Source organism: Stegostoma tigrinum, chromosome 3 (assembly GCF_030684315.1).
Source record: "Stegostoma tigrinum isolate sSteTig4 chromosome 3, sSteTig4.hap1, whole genome shotgun sequence".
Lineage (NCBI taxonomy): Eukaryota > Metazoa > Chordata > Chondrichthyes > Orectolobiformes > Stegostomatidae > Stegostoma > Stegostoma tigrinum.
In genome coordinates, this window is record NC_081356.1 from 127,546,727 (window position 1) to 127,566,555 (window position 19,829).

The 19,829-nt window shown below is 42.4% G+C and overlaps 1 protein-coding gene across 5 annotated transcripts in view; it reads left to right on the forward strand.

Moving 5' to 3' along the window:
• Positions 1-19,829, forward strand: part of sh3rf1 (SH3 domain containing ring finger 1) — a 149,040-nt gene that overhangs the window by 99,112 nt on the left and 30,099 nt on the right. For all 5 annotated transcript variants that reach the window (XM_048528191.2, XM_048528195.2, XM_048528193.2 and 2 more), the window contains 3 exons: positions 545-640; positions 7,910-8,233; positions 15,660-15,767. In XM_048528191.2, the coding sequence (XP_048384148.2) occupies positions 545-640; positions 7,910-8,233; positions 15,660-15,767 (528 nt within the window). The remainder of the gene's footprint in view (positions 1-544; positions 641-7,909; positions 8,234-15,659; positions 15,768-19,829) is intronic.

A 19,829-nucleotide genomic window follows, 5' to 3' on the forward strand; every position in this document is an offset into this window, starting at 1 on the left:
CCAATGGGGCAGATTTTAATGCTCATCTCTAAATGCCCCCAAAAATTGGTGGCACTCTTCTACTTCAGGTTTCAGGAGTTTGTTTTGTATCATTTCTTGCCCAAGTTATTCCAGCACCTATCCAGGTATTAATTGCAAAATATTTGAGAAGGAGCTTTCCTTTGTTCCTCAAAATGCCAAATTTGTGCCGTGTGCATTTTCTGAGAAACTTTGCGTTCTTCATAGATTTCACAGCTTTGTGCAATTTCTGAGAGGTGTTTCAGTGTTGTGGATTTGTCAGTGCTATATTATACAGATCCAGAAATGGTTTTGTAATGTCAGGTCAGTGCCAAATCTCCTATGGTTTAGCTTTAAAACCACAGACAGCGGTGACTCAGACCATATCTGCAAGGAATCACTAAAATCAGCCATACACCTGTAACCAAATAATTTGCACTGAATGTACAGATTCAAAGTCTTAGTCCTGTCTTTTGATGTATGTATTGTTTACATAGTCAAGCAGAATTATTGGTTTCCTCAGTGACAAATTTATCTTTTGCTTCAGGATGATATCTTGACAGTGATACGCCGAGTAGACGAAAACTGGGCTGAAGGAGTGTTGGGAGATAAGATAGGAATATTCCCAATTTCCTATGTTGAGGTAAGTAATCAGTTTTGGTAGGTGGGATGTGTGCGTTCGAATCTGATGTAAGGTCCTCCAATTGAAACTGTCATTCTCTCCACAATCTGCCAGACCTGAGAATTGCCAGCATTTTCTGTTTTTGTTTGAGACTTTGAACATCCTCAAAGTTTTTCTTTTGAGTCCGTGCAAATGTTGTGTTAACTGTGTATTTTATGTAAGTTTGTTTAGCAGAATGGTTGGAGGATTGACTAGTGACAAGCTGTTTCCACTGAAAGTGCCGTTTAATATTGCTCCATAGATTTGTAATTCAGGGAAATTTTGTATGTATTCATCACACTGAGAAACATTTTACTGTTACGGTGATGTCTTTAGAAACCTATGGAAGAAAGCAAATCAGTTGCCCAGAAATCCTTTGAGTAGAATCACCTATTCATTCATTCCATAATCCAGCAAATTCCAAGCCCAAAAATGACTTTATCTATGCATTCTGGACTGTAAGTTCTACAGTGTATTTACATTTAATGAGATCATGTTCGTGCAAATGGAGCTGGAAATGTCAAAGTCAGAGGTTAATACATTTCATTTGGGGCAGCGGAGTTGAACTTTGGGCATATATTTAATACAGTTAGATACCATTGTGTGATTTTATTCATGTTGTTTCTTACCTTTGGAACAGTCAAGACATCAGTAAAAGTAGGGCAGGCAAGTGTTCATTTGAATTCATTTTTTATTTAACACTATAGTGCTTATGACCTATTTAAGGTTATTGAAATATCGTTAAACATTTCTATATAGATCCAAATTTATATCTCAATGTGAATTATTTAGCTTTGTGACAAATTATATTGGGCAACCAATCATGTTTCCTGTCAGTTCAAACCATTATTCATGTTTGCTTTTTGAGCTCCAATCATTTGAAGCTGTCATTTGATATAACGTTTATAATTGTGCCTTCAAAGCCTCCTATAGTCCTCATTGTTTGTATCACTGAGTCACAATTCAAGAACTTCTATGAATTTGAACTTTGGAATGCTCTATTATTGGAAGCAGTCTTTCATTTGTCAGCTATGGGTCTAAGTGGTGTTTTTGTCTATCAATCAGAAAATTGCGTGTTCATGTCTTAGTTCAAAGGCTTGAGAGCAAAATCTAGTCTCTTGCTTTATGGCAGCGCTGAAGGAGTGCTGTGCCATCTGAGGAATCAAATCCTGTAAGGTCATGTTTGCTGTTGCAGATATTTGTTACAACTGAGGCTAGAGAAATGCACAGCTGCTCTAGTTCTACTACTCCACAGGTTACGGCATAGAATAAAACTACTTTTTCCTGTTAACTGATTTGGCTGATTAAGTAAAACGCAGAACTGTAGATGCTGGAAATACAAAACAAAACTGAAATTGGTGGAGAAACTTGGCAGGGCTGGTTGCATCTGATGGAAAGCAGGGTGAATGTTTTGAGTCCAGTGGCCTCCCAACCCTAGAACTTGAAGAAGAAAGGTTTAGACTGGCTGAGATTCTCCAGCAGAGATAGTAGGACCTGCAGATGCTGGAAATTTTGGGATAACAAGGGGTGTCGAGCTGGATGAACACAGCAGGCCAAGCAGCATCAGAGGAGCAGGAAGGCTGACGTTTCGGGCCAAGACCCTTCTTCAGAAATGGACCTTATCCGTGTGTGCTGTGACAGTGGCCACATGGCCAATGGTGGCGGACACATTGTGGGGAAGGAATTGTATCAGTGATAATGGGAACTACAGATGCTGGAGAATCCAGGATAACAAAGTGTGGAGCTGGATGAACACAGCAGGCCCAGCAGCATCTCAGGAGCACAAAAGCTGACCTTTCGGGCCTAGACCATCAGAGAGGGGGATGGGGAGAGGGAACTGGAATAAATAGGGAGACAGGGAGAGGCGGACCGAAGATGGAGAGAAAACAAGATAGGTAGAGAGGAAAGTATAGGTGAGGGGGTAGGGAGGGGATAGGTCGGTCCAGGGAAGATGGACAGATCAAGGAGGCGGGATGAGGTGGTAGGTAGGAAATGGAGGTGCGGCTTGAGGTGGGAGGAAGGGATGGGTGAGAGGAAGAACAGGTTGAGGAATCAGAGACAGGCTGGGTTGGTTTTGGGATGCAGTGGGGGGAAGGGATGAGCTGGGCTGGTTTTGTTACGTGGAACAGTTCCTCTTCCGCACTTACACAGGCCCCAAACCCCACCTCTTCCTCCGTTACATTGATGACTGTATCGGCGGCGCCGCATCTTGCTCCCCAGAGGAGCTCGAAAAGTTCATCCACTTTACCAACACCTTCCAACCCAACCTCAAGTTCACCTGGGCCATCTCCAACACATCCCTCACCTTCCTGGACCTCTCAGTCTCCATCTCAGGTAACCAGCTAGAAACTGATGTCCATTTCAAGCCCACTGACTCCCACAGCTACCTAGAATACACCTCCTCCCACCCACCCTCCTGCAAAAATTCCATCCCCTATTCCCCATTCCTCCGCCTCCGCCGCATGTGTTCCCAGGATGAGGCATTCCACTGCCACACATCCTAGATGTCCACATTCTTCAAGGACCCCAACTTTCCCCCCGCAGTGGTCGCGAACGCCCTTGACCGCGTCTCCCACATTTCCCGCAACACATCCCTCACACCCCGCCCCGCCACAACCGCCCCCAGAGGACCTCCCTCGTCCTCACATACCACCCCACCAACCTCCGGATACAACGTATCATCCTCCGATACTTCCGCCATCTACAATCCAACCCCACCACCCAAGCCATTTTTCCATCCCCACCCTTGTCTGCCTTCCGGAGAGACCACTCTCTCCGTGACTCCCTCCTCCGCTCCACACTCCCCTCCAACCCCACCACACCCGGCACCTTCCCCTGCAACCACAGGAAGTGCTACACTTGCCCCCACACCTCCTCCCTCACCCCCATCCCAGGCCCCAGGATGACCTTCCATATCAAACAGATGTTCACCTGCACATCTGCCAATGTGGTATATTGTATCCATTGCACCCGGTGTGGCTTCCTCTACATTGGGGAAACCAAGCAGAGGCTTGGGGACCGCTTTGCAGTACACCTCCGCTCGGTTTGCAACAAACAACTGCACCTCCCAGTCGCAAACCATTCTAACTCCCCCTCCCATTCCTCAGACGACATGTCCATCATGGGCCTCCTGCAGTGCCACAATGATGCCACCCGAAGGTTGCAGGAACAGCAACTCATATTCCGCTTGGGAACCCTGCAGCCCAATGGTATCAACGTGGACTTCACAATCTTCAAAATCTCCCCTTCCCCTACTGCATCCCAAAACCAGCCCAGCTCATCCCCTCCCCCCCACTGCATCCCAAAACCAGCCCAGCTTGTCTCTGCTTCCCTAACCTGTTCTTCCTCTCACCCATCCCTTCCTCCCACCTCAAGCTGCACCTCCATTTCCTACCTACCACTTCATCCCGCCTCCTTGATCTGTCCAACTTCCCTGGACTGACCTATCCCCTCCCTACCTCCTCACCTATACTCTCGACCTATCTTGCTTTCTCTCCATGTTCGGTCCGCCTCCCTCCTCTCCCTATTTATTCCAGTTCCCTCTCCCCATCCCCCTCTCTGATGAAGGGTCTAGGCCCGAAAGGTCAGCTTTTGTGCTCCTGAGATGCTGCTTGGCTTGCTGTGTTCATTCAGCTCTACACTTTGTTACATTGTGGAGAAGGTCCTGGGTAGGTTTGGGGATTTGGGAGGTGGAGGAAGCCCGTTTTAGATGGTCGGCACCAGTAAGTTTACAGATTTTAGTGTCCAATAAAGCTGAATAGAATTGAGAATTGAGGTTGTGGATCCTCCAAAGGGTAAAAAAACAGGAGAGGTCTTTTACAGGTCTGGGAGAGGGAGGCTCTGACCTGGGTAGGCTTGATTGTAGTGCCAGGAGATGCCGGCGCATTGCTGCGAGTGTGTGTTTCAGGAGTCGCAGGGAGAAATGCTTCTGAATGATCTCAAATTTCTGAATGTAGACATTGTCAAGGTTGGGGCCAAATTGTGATCGCCTGAATGTGGACTGTTGTCCATTGGGGATGATCTGCTTCTGTAGGTAGGTACTAAGAAAGATGATGTGGCTGTAGTACCTGATTTGCTTCAGGACATGGTCGAGCAGTTTCAAGGCCGAAGAGATTATGAGAGAGTTGCATTGGGAGAGAGATCCACTGAAGTTGTTCCGGAGGTAGGAGGGTAACTTCTTCAGGGTAGGCATCCTTAGAAGAGGCTTCGCAGTGGGGTTAAAATCGTTTCAGAGATAATGGGAACTGCAGATGCTGGAGAATCTGTGATAACAAGATGTCGAGCTGGATGAACACAGTAGGCCACACAGCATCAGAGGAGCCCCCCTGATGCTGCTTGGCCTGCCGTGTTACTCAGATTCTCCAGCAATTTGTTTTTGTGACTAACTAAATATCTCGTCTATATAAAGTTTTAAACAAAGAGATCGATCATTTATGTTTCTAAATAGAGTTATTAATGTATTATCAAAACAAAACTTATTCAATGAATTTGTAATGTGTGTTTAGTCACTAATGTAAAAACATAAATCTTTATTCTTCTAAATATCCCCTAAGAAACACATACATGCATTCTTCAATTGGAAGAAATTAGAAGTAAAGGTAGTTACCTGCAAAGATTGGGTTTCTGAAAAGAAAATACACTCTGGTCCGGGCTTTTGTTGAACGCAAATAAAAAAGGATATTCCAAAACTGTCCCACTAATGTTGTGACATATACTGTCAAATCATTGTTCGTGTTTGGTTGTGTTTGGAGTCTTAGCAGACAACTTGCTCAGGAGATATACTATTCAGAAATTCCTTCAGTTTCTCCTTTAAAAGTGGAAATAAGTTTTACCTTGAACTGAACAATAAGGTTTTCTTTTGAAAACAAAAGCAGGAGAGCTCAGCTGGGCTGCCCATCTCCACAGATATCTTGTCCTCCAGATGAAGGTCAGATAAAACAAGAATCTCTTCAAGCCAGTCACAGTTCAAGCAGTCCCAGCAAAATTGTGTGACTTCTAAGAAGTCTTGTGAACAAGAATTTGCAATGTCCACGGTGACCTTTCACCACTTAAACAAATCACTCAAACTTGAACTAAATGAATTTTTCCACGATTCTTCAAAATTTTAAGTCCACGAAATGTTAACTATGATAGAATGAATTATCCTTTTATTGTAACTTGTGCTCCAGTACAGACATATCGGAGTACAGTGAAAGATTTTTACAATGGCTGCCTTTTATTGGTGCAGTCTTGGGTACAAGAAGGTACAAGGACCTAGGTGCAAATCTGAGAGTAAAAGAAAAGTGTTGTTTACAAAGAGGATTGAAGGAAAGCACAAACATTACTTAAAGATAGTTGTAACATATTAAAAAGGATTTAAATTGCGGTCTGATAACAGCAGCTCAGAATGTGGTGCCAGGCTCAAGTCTAGCAATTGTCCTGTATCGCTCCAATCTACTCCTCAGTGGCACTCAGCAAAAAACAGGTGTGTCGCGCTGTACCGGCATTCAGACTTCAACCCTACTGTCACTCTGGGGACATGGTTCTTCTATCGCTCCAGAGTCTCAGTTCCTCACTTTGCGACCCTTCCCCTCTGTCACTCCAAGACCTGGCAGCTGATTGGAAAAGATCTCATGATACCAGATGAGAAGTAGAATTTTCTTCCTGTCCCACCCAATATTTATCTTTCATCCAATGTCACTGTAAATAAATTATCTGGTCATTTTCATGTTGTTTGTTGGAACTTAGAAGATCATAAGAAATATAACCTTGAGTAGGCTTATTTGGGCTATCAAGCCTGTTCCACCATTTGGTAAGATGATGATTGTTAAACATTTGTTATGGGATCTGAACATTACTGGTTAGGCTAGCGATTGTTGCCCTTGAAAAGGCTCATCTTGATTGCGGCCTAAACTTCACTTTGCTGTCTGTCGCCACTAACCCTTGCCTGCTTTTTGAATTGAAAATCTGTCTAACTCTGCCTTAAGTAGTTTAAAAATCCAGCCACCACCTCTGTCTGTCAAAGGGCATTCCAAAGAGTAATGACCCTTAATGAGAAGAAATTGCTTTTAATCAATGCAAGCATCCGTTATTAAGAAGATAGTAGCAAGGCATTTAGAAAATTGTCATGCAGTCAGAGTCAGCATGGTTTTGTGAATGGGATATCAGGTTTGACAAATTCATTGAAATTCTTTTGAGGTACAACAATAGGTTGAGTTTAAAAAAAGTAACCAGTACGTGTAATGTATTTGAATTTCCAAAAGGCATTTGATAAACTGGCTCATAAGGTGAGCAAGTGAGAGCTTGTAGTGTTGGTGACAGACGAAGGAGATTAATCCTCAATATATTCCTCTGACATGCTCATTATTTCTCGTATTCATAGCTATTATGTTTGTGCCTGTATGTATGGGTATTAATCATTCCATAATGTGTGGTACATTCTCCATAGTCTTCAATATCTTGAAGAATCATAGTCACTTTGCCAACCAATTGGCATCCTTTGGTCTTGCAGTCAGAAATGTGGTTCCCTTTTGAAATTTGGTGTTCTTGCATTTGTCTAGATGAGCACATGACGTGTTTTTCAGCATAATCACATTCTTTATGACCAAGTGACTCGTTTTACATTTCCGTACTTATGTTTCCCATTGCAAATTTATACTGCATCCTGTAAACTCATTCAGCACAACAGTTCACAATTCTTACTTTTAATTAGATGTTATAATGCTGAAAATTGAAAAGCAAATTCCAGAAACATAAAAAGAGTAAATATTAGAGAAATTCAGGATGAAAGCAATATCTGTGGAGAGAGAAGAACAGACTGCCAGCCCTGAAAAAGTCATTTCATGCTCGTAAAAACTCTGTTCTTCCTAGCAGAGACGCTGCCAGACCTGTTCAGTTTCTCCAACGTTTTCTTTGTTTATTTCAGAATTCCAGCATCTGCACTATTTTGCTTTCATAATATTGTGTGCGGCCAAATGACAAAACACCAAACTCCAACTTGTTTGAAGTTATTGATATAAATTGATGACAATGATGCTTAAAAAATTAATTTGGATTGCATTCAGAATTAAAATTTGAGTCTGTTTGTGTAGCAGAACACTGAATTTGAAACATTTCGGTTTCACTCAAGATACAGGACTGATCAGAAGCATCAGTGGAGTTGTTTCAAATGCATTTGACTGACAGTACACAATCCTGTATACCCAGCAGCAGGATAGAGTACATTATTTAAAGGTTATTTATGTGATTTGAGAATATTTTTGTCTATTTCAGTTTAACTCAACAGCCAAACACCTGATACAATTGGATAAACCTTCAACTTCCAATTCTGGAGGTGGCGATTCCGGCGAAGGCAGCAGCAGTACCTCAGGGGCTGTGCACAACAATTCTGCTCAGAAATCCTTGGACATCACAAAGAAGAACACCAAAAAACGGCACTCGTTCACCTCGCTAACAACGTCTAACAAAGCATCTCCGTCATCTCAAAACCGCCACTCCATGGAGATCAGCCCTCCCGTCCTGATAAGCTCTAGTAACCCGACAGCTGCTGCACGCATCACTGAATTGGGTGGACTCTCCTGCAGCGCTCCTTCTCAGGTAACAGGTCTTGTAGTCCTGGAAAACTCTTGTTGTGATCATAAGTTTGATTTTGTTGTTATTACTGTGATCAGAAATGCACAGCCTGAAGGGAGACAGAAAACTGGTGCAGTGCTGGCTTTCAAAAAGAATTGAGTATTTCTTTGTGAAATAGATATTGCCATTTCTAAGGGAAATGAACAACAGAGCGGGACTAATTGAATGGTTCGATGTCAGACCTTTGGCAGATTCGATTGGCTGAATGACCCCATCAGTGCTTAATGAGTCTATATTTTATTTCCTCGTTGAAGAGTCCATGTATACCCTTTCCTGAATGGCAAGATTCATATACTGCCTTTTGGACAGCCCCTCATGATCTTCAGAGTCTTTGCAGTGCCTCATGTTGTCTTGACGTTGAAACAGTTAAGATTGAGAGTTCTTGACACGATGAATATGGAGACCAGGTTACCTCTCGTAGGAGAAAGTGGAACAAAGTGTCACCATTTAAAATAGAAGCAGAAAGAGTTTTTCTCCCCCCCCCCCCGCCTCTTTTAAAGGTTGTGAGCATTCGGAATTCTCTTCTTCTAAAGGTGGTGGAAGAGAAGTCTTTATTTTTAAGGCAGAGGTGGATAACCTCTTGGCATTCAAGAGGGTGAAAGATCATCAAAGTACTTGGAAATATAGAGTAGTTAAATTAGCTACAAACTTATTCAGTGGTGGAGCAGGATCGATGGGGCCAAGTGGCCTGCTCCTGTTTTTAATTGGTATGTTTGTGTCCATTGGTTTGGGTTGCTGATGTTCTCATTCTGACCTTCTGGCTTCGAATGGAGATGGCACAGCTCACAGTTTGGGTTCAAGTCTTGGACAAAAAGAGAGTTGCTGGAAAAGCTCAGCAGGTTTGGCAGCATCTGTGAAGAACAAAACAGATAACTCCGAGGAAGACCTACTCAGACCTGCTTCTGAGGAAGACCTGAGCTTTTCCAGCAACTTTCTTTTTGTTCCTGATTTACAGCATCCGCAGTTGTTTTGGTTTTTATTTGGGGCCCTGTTTACCCATTATGCAAAAGGCAAAACTGATGGGTTCTACAGAGATACAATTGGTAATTGTCAATTGATTTAATCTATATGTAATATTTTTTTAAAAAAACTCTTAGTTGGGTGTAATACTTGGGTGAATGCAGTCATTCAGTCCTTGTGTTACTCCAAAACGTCTATCCCTGTGCAATTGCAAATCCTGAGGTTTTACTTTGCAACATCCTTACAGGTAGTTCTGTGTGTTTCATTAACACAAATTAACTAACGCAATTGATGAATACTGTACTGTGTTTGGATAACGTTGAACTTTGTTCTGTACAGGTATAGCGAATTTCTGTAGCAATTTTCCTACCATGTGATTTTCTACAGTGCATGGTCAGGCAAGAATGCTACTATCATCTTATAGGAGAACTACCTGTACAACAAAACCCAACCATCTTTTGCTTTTAACATAGTAAAATGATGCAAGGCAATTGAAGTAGTATTATTAAACAAGGGACGAAATTGATCCGCATAAGGAATTGTTAGGCCAAATGACTAAAAGTTTGGTCAACTGGTGGATTCTAAGGAGTATCTTAAAACAGTAGAGTGAGGGCATGCCAGAAGGGAACTCCAGAGCTTGGGGCCCAGGCACCTGAAGGTGCAGCCACCAGCAGTAGAATTTGAAAATCCGTGATGGAACAATAGGTCAGAGTTGAAGGAACGCATATTTCTCAGAGGATTTTGGTACAGGAGGAGATTTACAGAGATAGGGAATGGCACAAAGGCCATAGAAGTATTTCAAAATGTTGGTGAGAAGTTTAAAAGCCAGACATTAGCTCCTAGTCAAGCAGTGCCCAGTTCAGTGTGTGCACCAGGAGATCAAGGGAGGGACCTTGCTGCCAGTTATCACACAGACTTCAAGTTTATGGAGGGTTAAATGTGGGAAAGCACCCAGGACTGTGTTTCGATGGTGGATTCTTAAGGGGACAAAGGCATGGATGAGAGCTTTAGCAGCAGATGGGCTGGGGCAGGGGCAAAAACAGGCAGTGTTATAGAGGCCAAAGTAAGTGGTTTTACTGGTGGCGCTACAGGGTCAGAAACTGAGCTTGGAATGGAATGAGAAGTGAATGCGAACAGATAGGCTTAATCCCACTTGTTGCAGGGGAGAAGGATGGATCGCACCTTGTTGTCCTGAATGGACTACTTCTTTGTTTGAACTGTTTCTAATCATTTCTATGACAAAACTCACTCAATGTTCGCTGTGAAACAATAATTGACAAGTAAATGGCTTGATGAGTCACATTAGCAGAGGAACATAGGGACATAAGAAGAACCAAGCTTTCACTGCACAATGTTTAGTGAGACCACCCCAGAGTACTATCTACCTTTGCTCAGCAAACCACAAGGGAGATATTCAAGCCTCGAAGGCAGTGTGGAGAATTGCCATGAAGTGGAGTCAAATGTCAGACAACTGAGTGATGCTGAAATCTCAAATGAACCAAGGCTTTTCAGAACTGGAACTAGATTGTTTGAAATGACTTGTATTGAGGTGTATTTAAATTAGTAAATCATGCAGAAAAGATGAACTTTGAACAGTGCAGTATTTGAGACTAGTAAGACCGGGGCACAGATTTAAATTGCTAAAAGCCAGAATTTGGACATGTGCCAACATACAGACCGGTTCTCTGGGTAGATGGGTGGATAGGAAGATCTGCAAGAATTAGCTGGGTATTGTGATGAGAGAAAACTGTAGGCTATCAGGCTGGAGCACTTAAAAATGGCCTTCCTCTCCCACATCTATCTTTTGATCTTTCAAAACGTATTAAAATGATGTTATGAAACCCACCATAACTCTTAGAATAAATGACTTTCGGTAAAAGAAGCTGAGGGTGAGATGAGCTTGTGATTGAAGATTTTTTGTGCAAACAAAGTAGAATGAAACATGTTATTATAAAGCTGTCCCAGTATGTGTATGGAACTGACATATCTGTTTGACAATGAGGATAATTGTCTGCATATACCTTGTTGACAAGAAGCAGGATGAATTTAAACTGGCCACTTACCATCCAATTCTTCTCTCTCATTAGCAACATGATTTTAAAAAATCTTGTTGAAATGACATTTGGTGAGCAATAACTCACTACTGACTGTGTGTGGTTTCTGCCAGGGCTAATGGGCTTAGAACCACATTGTAGCCTTGGTCCTAACAGACGAGAGCTGAACTGTAGTTAGGTGGAAGTTACTGCATTTGACTGTGTGTGTCATCAAGAGGAGTTAACAGAAGTGAATTAAACAAAAATTGGGGCCAAAGTACTTTACCGATTGGAGTCATACCCAATGCAGAGGAAGATGGTTGTGATTCTTGGAGACCAAATCCTCTTAGCCCCTGGACATTACTGTAAGGGTTCATCTGGGCATTGTCCTTCAGCTGAAATAAAACAAATATATGCTAATTCTCTCTTTAAGGATATGACAGAATGGAGCACTTTGTGTTTTAAATTACAAATATTTGCAAGTATGATGAAGGATAAATCCACAGCAATGGAATTGCCCAGCGATGGCACTGCAACTCAAGGTCTATCTGTTAATGTGAAATTATTTCTTCCTGTTAGATAATAATTTGGATTTAATGTGACTTCTTTGGAAGTTATGTTCAGCTGCTTCATGAATTCCTGTCCCTTCATGACAAGGCCAAAATGAGGACATTTGCACAGTACTCAGTACAGTGCGCAGCACACTGAACACATCTGTTCATGCGTACAGCAAGATGTGGACAAGATTCAAGCTTGGGCAAATAGGTGGCAAGTTATGATTGTGCCCAACAATGACCATCTCAAACAAGAAGGAATCTAACCATCTCCCCTCGGACATCCAATGTCATTGCCATCACTGAATTCCCCTGTAATTGACTCCCTAAAAGTTATCATTGATTAGTAATGGAATTCAGACCATCTTAAAAATATTATGTTTCTAGGAGTTGATCTGACACTGGGAAATTGGTGAAGATGCATCTCCTAACTTCCCCAAAGCCTGTCCGCTATATAAGGCCAAAAATCCGTAGTTTGATTAGATTCCATACAGTGTGGAAACAGGCCCTTCGGCCCAACAAATCCACACTGCCCCTTGAAGCATCCCACACAGCCCTGAACACTACAGGCAATTTAGCATGGCCAGTCCACCTAGCCTGCACATCTTTGGACTGTGGGAGGAACCTGGAGCACCCGGAGGAAACCCACGCAGACACGGGGAGAACGTGCAAACTCCACACAGACAGTCACCCAAGGCTGGAATCGAACCTGGGTCCCTGGCACTGTGAGGCTGCAGTGCTAACCACTGAGCCACCATGTGATGGAATACTCTGTTTGCCTAGATGAGTACAGCTTATGAACACACAGAGGTTCAGTACCATCTCAGGCGAAGCACCCTGCATGATCAACAGTCCATCCATCAACCTCAATATTCTGTCCCTCCACAGAGGCAGCAGTGAGCAGCAATAGCAAATCCTCACAGCAGAAATTGCTGGAAAATCTCAAGTCTGGCAGCATCTGTGGAGAGAAATTAGAGTTAACACTTCAGTGAGACGTGCTAAATTTTTCCAAGCAATTTCTGTTTTTATTTTGGTTTCTGATTTTCAGCATCCGCAGTTCTTTCAGGTTTTCCCAATAGCTGGTTAGAGCCCCTCCTTTTTTGTCTAATCAGCTCACCTGGTTGTAAAAAAAAACGCTGTCCATTTATTTCTATGTATTTTTGATTGTGGACTGCAGTGGGACAACTTTTCACACGGCTGCTGGGTTCACGCAGCTGTAGGAAAGTGGTTGCTGCTTGTCTGTGCAGTGTATAAATGGATATTCAACCACGTGCTCCTGAGATGCTGCTTGGCCTGCTGTGTTCATCCAGCCTCACATTTTGTTATCTTGGATTCTCCAGCATCTGCAGTTCCCATTATCTCAGCAATAAGTAACTGACTGCTCTATGGACTAGTGCCTAATTATTGATGACAAATGCCTTTCCCCTGCCATGTGATTAGTTCCCAGATAGCTGAACAGCGTGGGGGGACTGTAAAGAAGATAGTGAGAAGTCTTCTGACTTCCACCACTCACTTAAATTGATGTTTACCACAGAACAGGAAGAGCTTCTGAGTTAATGCCAATTTAAGCCTGAAGAAAATGTTTGTTTTCCCATTTACAGTTGCTGTCAGCTGTGACTTTGTTAATGTTTATTAATTACCTATTATAAATATTAATAGGCTAGAGGCCTTTTCTATGTGTGAACTAGTTACACTGTACCTCCTAGCAAACCAGTGAAAGTATCCAGAGAAGGAAGACCAAAAACTTCTGATCGCCATAAGCACCATCTCAGCAGATCCTGTGGATAGAGACCAGTCAATTGCCTTTCCAGCTTCTCTCTATCCATAACACCCATGTTCTTTTCCACCTGTCGGTGTAATGGGTATTTGATAAGGGGTTAGAATTTAACTTGTAGAGACTAATGCCACTGGTTCATAATTGTTTACCTGTAGCTAGTGTTCTTTCACTTGTAATTCATAGAATCATAAAAACTGCACTGTACAGAAAGAGGCCAGTTGAGCCCATGGAGACTGCACCGATCCTTCGAAGAGCATCTGACCCAGACCCACCCTCCACCCTGTCCACATAACCTTGTCTTTCCCATGGCCAGTCCACCTAACCTGCACATCTTTGGACTGTGGGAGGAGACCAGAGCACCCAGCAGAAACTTACGCAGACACAGGGAGAATGTCTGTGTGAAGTTTGCACAGTCACCCAAGGCTGGAATCAAACCTGGGCCCTTGATGCTGTGAGACAGCAATGTTAACCACTGATCTACCAGTTCCAGCCACTCTGTCGCCATAATTAATAGTATTTCTGTTAAGTGCGCAAACCTGTATGTGCTTTCTATAAACACGGGTAAGACTGGGATTTTTGTGTATGTCTATAAAGTCTTTATATTTTGTTAAGAATGGAGAAGTAGCGGGTTTGACTTGCAGCGCACTACACCAGTGAGCGCAATTCTACAAACTTTCCCTGTTGAAAGGAAAACACAATACCTCATTCAGAGACAATAAAAGGGTGAATCTTCAAACAGTAAATAAAAGAGTAAGAATTGGCTTATCCAAAACCTTGTATCAACAATGGAGAGTTGCAAGGAATCAGAAGTACCCAGAAGTGTGATCTGAATTGGGCTTTTCCAATTTTCCCTCCCCTTCCCCTGGTTAATTTTTCAGGGCAATGTGCTTGGTTTAAAACATAAACAAAATCTGGCAATTAACTGTCATATTATCATCAGTTGGCACATTCTTCATGGCAACGTGTCTATCAATTAGAGTCAATTTGCCAAACAAGTAGAACTTGCATACTGTATAAGTGTGAGCTTTTCCCCTTAAAATGGTATTCCTGCAACTGGCGTTGGGTACAAGACAAAAAGCTTCAGCAATACGTGTCTTTGCTCTCTGTACTACCAAATCATTGACCATTAAGGTAATGTTAATTGTCATGGAATATGCAAGATAAAATTTAACATACGATTCTCTAAAATTCATTACTTCAATACATTAATGCACCAAGTTTCATGAAGCGAAATCCCTAATTTTGAGATCTTAAAAGTGAATTGTAAAGTCTTAGTTATGCATTTCTGGGTTTGTCAGTTTGACTGTCCTCATCAACAGATTCTCCCCAATTAGGGAACGGGAGTTTTTGAGTTCGTGAATGTGGTAAAGTTTATACCAATACCTTCCGCTCCCAAATATTGATCTTGGTTCTAAAGACTGCGCAAAGTCTAAATTGTAGCTTTTTGTCTCCTGTCGCAAACTAGATCCACTTAGAATTTGCAATACTGAATTCTCTCAATTGGAATAGCTCTGATGTTGAAGCATGGGAGCAAGGCCCTTTAAAACAGTAAAATAACAGGCTGAAATAATTCCTTATGCTTTCCAATTGACACTCCCAATGGTCTGTTTGTCAATTCCAGCTTTTTGTGTGGTAGCAAAATGTAGATTTTAAAAATGAGAAATGTTTGATTTTAAGGTTGCTCCAGTTTCCAACAATAGAATCACTTTTTAAAAAACGTTTATCTATGATCCACTCAACTCTCGAATTACAATTTCCACTGCAAGGTGAACAGCTTGAGTTCCGTCATGGGTTAGTGTTGAGATCATCTCCCCTCATGGTGAGACCGAGTAGTTTTTTGCTCCTCTTCTTCAGCCTTTTCTTTTAGAGTTTGTTGACTTTGTTGACTTTGTTAAGCACACCAGTATCTCCATGGAATTCTAAATTTTGGGTAGTGTTTCTAATGTTGCAGAAGGATTAACATGATCCTAGTGTTTTGCTGATACGATCGATATTTTGAGATGTGATTTACAGATGTTGCAATGTGTAACTTTGTCTGATATAAAACACCCTCTTTCTACTAACAGGTCCACATTAGCACTACTGGTTTAATAGTGACACCACCTCCCAGCAGCCCTGTGAACACAGTAGCTCCGTGTGCCTTCCCTCTGGAGGGTACCTACACTGCTCCTGGGGTGAGTATTGTATACAGTAAATCAATAAGTAATGAAATACTAAATTAGAATTACCAATCTAATGGAATCAAGTCTTGATTAGTCACTTGTTATGTTGGAGTTTGTAATGTGCTAACAGGAAATCTTTAATTGTGAATGATCTGTTCAAGCTGGTTTCTGTATGAAGGTTGCAGGACCCTGTCTGTGGTGGCAGTGTTCAGGTTTATATGTGCTGTGGTGGTCAACCGTGTTAAAAGGTAAACGAGTTGGTTCAAATCTGCACTGGCTGAGGTTACTGTGGAGGACAGTACTTCACAACCTCTCCCTTGACCCTCGGGTACACCATCACCAGTTGTGTCTCTTTAATGAGAGAGCAACCCTATGGTACAGTAGGATTGTGACAACTTTACAGCTGTGTTGAGCTGTGACTCAGGACCTTTATTCTGGCTGTAGAGGATGATAGTGAGCTGACAAGGTGCACCATCTGTTGGTCTCTTGTTTCCTCATCCCCCATCGGCCAGCTAGCTTTTTGTTTCTGCTCGCCTATTTCAATGTCCTTTGACCGCTCGGCCTCCTGAAGTCATGATTTGCAGTGGCCAATGGTAACTGCCCACCATCTTTACAGCTCATTTATAGGTGTCCTTACAGCAGAGGAATTGATGTCCAAGAGCTCATGACTTCTTATCCCAATGACCCCACAGAAGGTCTTCTGGTATACAGCCATCATCTAGCTGATGAACTTGACTGAGCCAGTGCAGACGTGGTTGGCTTGGATGTGTAACAGTAGGCTTAGCTCACTCCAGGATCTGAGTTGGTGACCTTTTCCTGTAAAGAGATGCTGATGATTCATCTGAGCCAAAATGTAGAAACTTCTCGCACTTTTCTCCAGGGTAGTATCCAGCCTTGGAAAGAAGTACATGAGAGTGCAGGAATAGCAAACTGAGAGATTATGTTTTTGGCCAGGTTTTCCGATATCCTTCGTTGTTCTTAAGTACCTAGGTGGTTTTCTTTTGGATATTGTGACAACCTCTGTTTCAGTAGCCTCTTGGTGAAGCATTGCTTGTTTCTTGTGTGAGGAGAGGAACAAGAGAAAAAAGTCTTCCATCCAATCAATTATTGATTCATGGAGTCATATAAAATGGAAACAGGCCCTTCGGCCCAACTCGTCCAGGCTGATCGAGTTTCCTAAACTGAACTAGTTCCATTTGCCTGTGCTTGGCATGTGTCCGTCTAAACCTTTTCTATCAAATGTCTTTTAAATGTTGAAATTGTGCCAGCCTCTGCCACTTCCTCTGGCAGCTCATTCCACATATGCAGCACCCTCTGTGTGAAAAGGTTGACCGTCACATCCCTTTTAAATCTTTTCCCGGTCAAATAAATTCATGCCCTCCAGTTGTAGACTGCCCCATCCTGGGGAAAAGACCTTGGCTATTCACCTTTATCTGTGCCCCTGATGATTTTCTAGCCTCCAGCACTCCAGAGAAAGCAGTCCCAGCTAATCCAGCCCGTTCTAGTCTTGATAACTTCGCTCTGTCTTTTTTTTGCACCCTTTCCAGTATTGTTGCCTGTTTTACCATTTTGCATGTTTTGAAAGTTTTGAATTGTCTTCCTTCAGAGTTCCTTCATGCTGCCGTCTTGATCACTTCCCAAATTTCAAGATCAGTGTTTTGCAATCCTGTGGAATACTAAAGAGTTGCTGTAGAGCCATTGAGTCATACAGCGCTGAAGTAGACCCTTTGGTCCAACCAGTCCGTGCCGACCATAATCTCAAACTAAACTAGTCCCACCTGTCTGTACATGGCCCATATTCCTCCAAGCTTTTCCTATTCATGTACTTAACCAAATGTCCTTGAAACATCTTAACTGTGCCTGCATCCACCATTTCCACTGAAAGTTCATTCCAGACGCAAACTGCACACTCTGTGCAAAATAAAAGCTGCCCCCATGTCCTTTTTAAATCTTTTTCCTCTCACCTTTAAAAATACGTCCCTTAGACTTGAAATCCCCAACCCTTGGAAGAAGACGCCTGCCATTCACCTTATCTTGGGGTATGGATGTTATCTAGTCAATATCCTGGCTGTTAATGGGAGCTTGCTGTGTTAAGTGGCTGTTGCATTAGGCTGTGACAACCGAATAGGTATGGTGTAATAAACAGAAGTATTCTTCTTCCTCTCTCAAATCTTGTTACTTCAGTACTCTCTGGTGTTAGACATCAGAGGTTAATGCTCTTTACCCATTAATACTCATTTCCTTATTAATGCGTGCATTTATCAGTTCCTGCTTTACTTACAGTCCATTTGCCTTTTGAAGATTTCATTCAATCTGTGCAAACACTGAAGCATTACACAACTGCCATTTCCTTCTCTAACATAATAGTCTGATAATGTTACTTTTGTGGTCTAAGCTGAGCTAATTGGTTTTCATGATTGATTTATAGAAACCACTTCTATTTCTGCTTACATTGTTGGCAAGTTTGTTTTATTCTGCCTCGCTGTGTCCCAGCATTTTAGATCATTTCTGTTAATCAGATAATCTCTCAGCAGTGACCCTATCAAACCACTTTAGAATCTTTAAATAAAGAATTGTGGATCCCAGAAAACTGAAACAAACACAGAATGCTGGAAAAACCCAGCAGGTCTGGCAGCATTTGAGAGGAAAGACAAAAGATATAATGGCCTTAAAACGTTAGCTCTGATTTTCTCAGAACAGCTGCTGTCAGACCTCCCGTGTTTTGATTAGGTTGGCTTGCAGATGTATTGACCCAATTTGCTTAGCCCCTGATCACAGCACATGGTTAGCTCAGTTGGCCATGCTGTCGGTTTGTGATGCAGGGTGACACCAACAGCACCGGCTGAAGTTATAATGAAGTCAACCTCCCCTTTGCCTGAGGTGTGGTGATCCCCAGTTTAAACCCACTACCAGTCACGTGTGTCTCATGCTGAGAGCAGCTTGTGGTCTTCTAAGACGATGGTGACTTTACGTTTTTACATCACAGGACAACACCAATCTAGTGAATGTGGGCTGTACCCTGTCCAGTGCAAGGATACACTTCTCATAATGAGGACACCTAAATGGCACAAAGTTGCACTGATGTGTCCTCCAGATTCCTGCAGTGCAGAGCCCTCAGCTGGAAAATATAACTTGTCAGCAGCAATTAAAACAAATGGGAGATGGAAGGAATCTTGCAAATATGCACATACATATGAAACAAAATTGCATTGTGAAGTCAAGGTGGTGCTAAAATGACTAAATTGATATCACCTGAAATGTGGGAGAAAGGATATTGAAAGAAATTAAAGAAATAAATGCGGCAGTATATATGTGAATAGTAGAGGTGGTTACATGTAGGAACTGAATAAACTGGTTCTGGAGGACAGTGTACCATCACCAGAATCTCCTCCTTTCTTTAAAAAGAAGTCGGGGCTAAGGTTAAGGTTAGAAATTATTGGAGCCACTATTCAGGCCAGAAGATTCTGAATGTCCAGTGATACCTTCAGATGCTGATCCAACAGCTAGGAAGACCAAATAAAGAGGTTAAATTGTTGGATTGAGAGCAGAAATCATGTCTGCAATAACAACTATTGGGGATCTCAGTTGCAATTGATGACACTGTTAGGGTTGTGGGGTTAGACGGAAAAATGGAGCTGAGGCCACAGTCAGATCAGCCAAAATTTTACTGAATGGTAAAGTAACTTGGAGGTCCCACATGATGCACTCCTCCTATTTCTTATGTTCTTAAATAAAGGGACCGCCTAATCTGTGATTTGACTTCCACTCTGGAGCACATCACATTGTAACTTGTGGATATATAATATGCAGAGTTAGAGAAAGGACCTGTGAACTGCTGACATATATGAAAGGGATATTTAAAGTCCTGGACACTTTCTGGAAAGAAGTGAATGGGTAATTGTAGCCATATCTCATATGAGTGAAAGGAGAGCACGTGTGAACAGGCGAGTCTCCTTGGAAAGCGAGGAGGAGTTGGCAAGGTACATGTGGTCATATATAACATGGGATGAACAATGGATCAATTCTCCTCCAGCTGTGCTCATTGGTATCTGCCATTTAGAACAACTGTGTGAC